Source organism: Penaeus monodon, chromosome 1 (assembly GCF_015228065.2).
Source record: "Penaeus monodon isolate SGIC_2016 chromosome 1, NSTDA_Pmon_1, whole genome shotgun sequence".
NCBI lineage: Eukaryota > Metazoa > Arthropoda > Malacostraca > Decapoda > Penaeidae > Penaeus > Penaeus monodon.
This window is the reverse complement of record NC_051386.1, coordinates 48,968,270-48,973,269: the sequence shown is the minus strand read 5'-3', so window position 1 is coordinate 48,973,269 and position 5,000 is coordinate 48,968,270. Positions and strand designations below refer to the sequence as shown.

Sequence of the window (5,000 nt, the reverse complement as noted above, 5' to 3'; positions counted from 1 at the left end):
TGTCCTCGGGCTGTGAGTAGCACAACTCCACTTTCTCTAACAGGCGAAACATAAGGTTGATAGTAATGGACGGAAATGGACAAGTGGGAAATATTAATGATGATATCATTAAATGACAAAATATATAAACATATTGAGACTGACCTTGTATTTCGATGTTTGCTATGCGGTTTAGAGAGTACCGCAATTGTTTAAGGATACATATATATTAATTTTCATAAAATAAACAACCATTCACCGTCAAAACCGTCACTTACTCGTTTTGTTTAATTCTCTGTAATTGCCGAGAAGATTAGCGCTGGTTTCCTCAACGAGGTCAATTGCGTCTTGACCTGGGCCGTAGATAAAGTGAGGAATAGAGGCCACAAAAGCCGACATGGACGCCGTCATGATGCCCACGCCCATCCATCGTGGGCGGTGGCCGAAATTACCATAGTAGCCCAAGAAAATCGCAAGGATTACCTGGGAGATGTCGTTACCTATGAGCGTGGTACCTGGTTCAGAGGAAAGGGTCAGTTAAACAAAATGATTCATTTACTTGCGATAGTTTATTCAGCTCTAATATTAGACGCCTGGCTAACGTGAATACTCATTCCGCAAAGAATCCATTTAGTTTTGAAGTAAAGGCTTGGAGACGAGAAAATTCACACAGCAGACATATTACACTTTTAACTAATCTGACTTGTATATTCGTTACATACATTAAAATAAGCTGATATCAACATTCATTTATTTTTCAAGTACCTAACAGGACGTTGCATCGACGTACAACGTTTAAACGAAATGACAACGTGCACTAATACCACCTACCCATCTGCTTGCTAGTGAGCTTGAATCTCTTCTCGATAGTCGAGATAACGGAAACGCTGTAGGTGAAGAACATGCCATTGGTGAGGCCCACTAAGCAGTACACAATCAGATACACCTCCTTGCGGGCCAGGAACTGTGCGAGTGAGAGGATTTACATCTGTATGACAACGTAGTCAATTTGGTACTTTGGGTTACTGTCATTAGGATCAGACTCTTTAAAACACAAAGGATATCGTGGATCGCACCGGTGATAGTATAGATTAGGGATCTTCAAAGTACAGGTCGCCGCCACTCAGTACTGGGTCTATATATATATATATATATATATATATATATATATATATATATATATATATATATATATATATATATATATATATATGGGCTGAGAAAGTATAAGAATAAATATACTAGTCGTGAAGTAGCTATAAATATAAAACTGTTTATATGGGGACAATACTACGGAATGCATGGCTAAGTAGCGAACTCACTGGTTTCATGCCAATTGAAACATGCAAGAGCAGCGTACCTAAAATAAAATAGATAAAAGAAAGGGAAACAAGAAAAAAATAAAAATGAATTCCCATCCAATCTGTTTCACAAAGTCAGACCTACCTGCAGCCACCTGGATCTGAACGGTCCGATGCCGCATGTCGTGTCCTGGATTGCCTCGTCATCCAGCAAAATTTTATACGCTTGTTCCTCGCTTGAGATCTTGCTGTTTCCCTTTCCGACATTATTGACAATTTTTGCATTGGACTTCTCTTCGAGTAAAATTTTTTTCTGTCATGTTTGTTGTGTTCTGTGGGTGGGAGGTTTTTGCATTAGGAAATTTGATTGCGCTTTGCGTTGCGAACGTAATTTACTGTTTATAACCAGAAGAGTTACCATTCATTTAATCTTTTTCTGGCATAGGTCACGTGTAGGATTTTTTATTTAAAAAATATATCACCTAGATGATTCGCCTTATACACTTTTTATCAATCACCTAACGAGTAGCATCCCTAACTCGCCGCTCATCTAAAAAATCTTAAACGAATCTAGTTCTTTTTTTGGAATGTTTTAGAGATTAAGTTTTTATTCCCTTTTTTAAAGTGTCACTCGGGATTCGCGAAATTCATTTTGTCTTTGAGCAATGTCGTATTTTTATGCCAATGAGAACACCGTTTTTTTTAATCATCTGTCGTTTGAATCACTTTTCATTCGTAATTTCTCTTTACGGTCATGACTGTATCTGCTGTTCGTTTAATTCTTTCTGATATATACATATATATATATATATATATATATATATATATATATATATATATATATTTTATTTTTTTTTTATTATTTTTTTTTTTATAGCTAAATAAAGCAGCAATGCAACATTATTACACCTAGCATCTAACCTCGTTGAAAATTCCATTGATGATTTATGTTGATAGTCTGGCAGGTTGCATGGATCTTTAGTTACTTGTTATGGCCTTATTAATCAATGAAGATATAGCAATAGATCAAATGGGCGATGATTATGAAACGTCAGAAGTTTATCCATGATTTATTGCAATAGGAACGATTTCTTTGCAACTCCATAAGAAGCTAGTGATTAAATGCTACTTAGCCCACCATGTAGGCAAAACATGAGGAAAGATCACACGAATTCTTCACTCACTCCTAAAACAACGACGTCCATTTCAGTTACTCCTCCGATGCCCATGTTTACATACATTGGAAGATCTAGAAGCTTCCTCAACAAATATTTTTGTGTGTCGTTTATGGTCGTCAGGTGGTTAAAGGCGAAGTTATTAACTATATTGGTAAATGTTTTATTTGTTAGGAAATGATCGCATTAAATAGGGTAGATTGCTGAATAGGAAACGTCGGAGTTTGTCAAATAATTCCCAAGATGAGTAGATACGAGTAATTCGCCATATACTTCTAATTGATTTTATTTATGAATGGGTGACTGCATTATTAACACTCATTACTTCATTTTGCGAAATATGTCTTCAGTGATTCGTACTGTAACAACTGTAAAAAAAAATATTAGATAATAATTAAAATATTGATTTGTTATTTTCAGAATTCTCAGTGTAGTTATTCTAGGCTAGGCTTTAACCTATTAAACTTTCTGATTTTATGATTAGTTCCAAGAATGATCTTCTCATTAGTAACTGCAGTGATACAAAATCTACACTTTCATTGTATAACGTTATAATATACTACAGCACACCAATTTGTAGTATTTGCTGTTCACAAATATATATTGGGACAAACAGGCTTCTTATTTTAATTAATGAAGGATGGAAAACATTGTGGAACTTGAAGACAAATGTACTAAAACTTGACAAAGGCGGGTATTTGTTGAAAGACTGAAATTATAGTGACTTTAGCTTCAAATTATTTTCTCATCAATGTACTGAATTCTAAGAACTACTATTAACGCTATTACGAGTTAGCAACAACGTTGTCTCTGTCTTTGTCTGTCTGTCTGTCTGTCTCTTCTTTTCCCCATTTTATCCTTTTCTTAATTATGATGACAGACACTAATGGGAATTACACGTCCAAATGTAATTTTCGAAGAGGGGACCAATACCAAATATTTTCGTTCATCAAAACTGACGTGCAAAGGAATTGTGACGAATGAAGATATTTTATACGATAACTTATCTTTCATTTACAATTCTTATATATGTCATTATTCATAAGATGTATGATTAATCCACTCTGCAACAAAAAAATATCTTGGCCGATTGTCACCTTAGGCTAGAAATCTGGCTCTTACGCCAAAACGCCGAATTTTAGAAAAAAGGGGTTCCTGTTTACAAAAAAAAAAAAATGTTGCATTTATAGTCTTCGAGTCTAAAAGCGACAGTGCAAAGGTATACCCACCAAAATGAAACTTAAAATTATCTATTATAATCGTCATCAGACCACGATTCTAAAAAAAAACAACATAACACGACACTTTTATATATATATATATATATATATATATATATATATATATATATATATATATATATATATATATAATTAATAATCTACTAACTCTCAGCAATATAACATGTCTCGGCCAGCTGTCCTGTGTTATTTCCCTCCGAGTTCAGGATCTCCGGCCGCGCTTCTTTGCGAAAGGAGGAGCCTCGACGAACCGGCCTGCCAGAGCGTCCTGCACATACGGGAGGTGGCACTTGGGTGAAGAGGATGGCACTGCCCGGGGACAAGACAGGGCCTCATCGGGATTCCGCGCGTGAATTGTGGGGAGACGGAGGGCAAGAGACATGAACTTCGCTCCGACCTTGTGCACCTTTATATAAATGGGTGACATTGTGATTCTCACTGGTGGCGACGGGCGTATTGTCTTTGTCAAAAATGAAGGTGCGTTTATGTAGTCCAACTTCTTTACACACACACACACACACACACACACGCACACACACACACACACCACACACACACACACACACACACACACACACACACACACACACACACACACACACACACACACACACACACACACATACACGCACGCACGCACATTTGTAAACATACATACATACATTCACATGTTTATATGTATATACCTATACTCAAATATACTTAACTTTAAGCATATGTACTCTTTGATTATTTTTTAAAATATACATACATATATATATATATATATATATATATATATATATATATATATATATATATATATATATATATATATATATATATATATATATATATATTCATTACAAGTAAAATATGGTCGCAAATGTCACTAAACACAGAAAGCGAGAGAGGAAAAAACAACAACATTGGAATATCGGTGGTGAAAGTGGTCAACAGAGGAGGCTCAGGAAGAACTGAAAACACGGAAAAGATCTGTTGCATAGCAAAAGCTCGAGGTAAAGCGTCAAAAGATTTCGCGTATAATAGGAAAGTAAAGGAAGGACGAGGGAGGACGCGGGAGAAGGCCTGTGATCCGAGACAGATGAAGCATTTGAACCATTTCGATGTCATCATGGGTGTAGTAAGCGCGGGGATTTAATATCAGGTTTGGCGATGACAATAATTTAGGATAGAAAGGGCAGGTTATAAATACTCTGAAGAAGCAATAAAGCGAAAATGCCTTTGGCATATTTATGCGTTTCCTTGCTTCTCTCTTCGTTGTTTCATTTACTTGTTAAGCATGAATCCTGCACAAGCTAGGA

The 5,000-nt window shown here is 35.9% G+C and overlaps 1 protein-coding gene across 1 annotated transcript in view; it reads right to left on the bottom strand.

The window, feature by feature from the left end:
* Positions 1–4,123, bottom strand: part of LOC119576958 (solute carrier organic anion transporter family member 74D-like) — a 9,955-nt gene extending 5,832 nt beyond the window's left edge. Inside the window, 6 exon segments of the mRNA XM_037924617.1 lie at positions 1–36; positions 258–494; positions 811–943; positions 1,426–1,596; positions 2,465–2,601; positions 3,952–4,123. The exon segment at positions 1–36 is cut by the window's left edge and continues 162 nt beyond it. Coding sequence (XP_037780545.1) covers positions 1–36; positions 258–494; positions 811–943; positions 1,426–1,596; positions 2,465–2,601; positions 3,952–4,123 — 886 coding nt within the window.
* Positions 4,124–5,000: the final 877 nt, after the last annotated feature.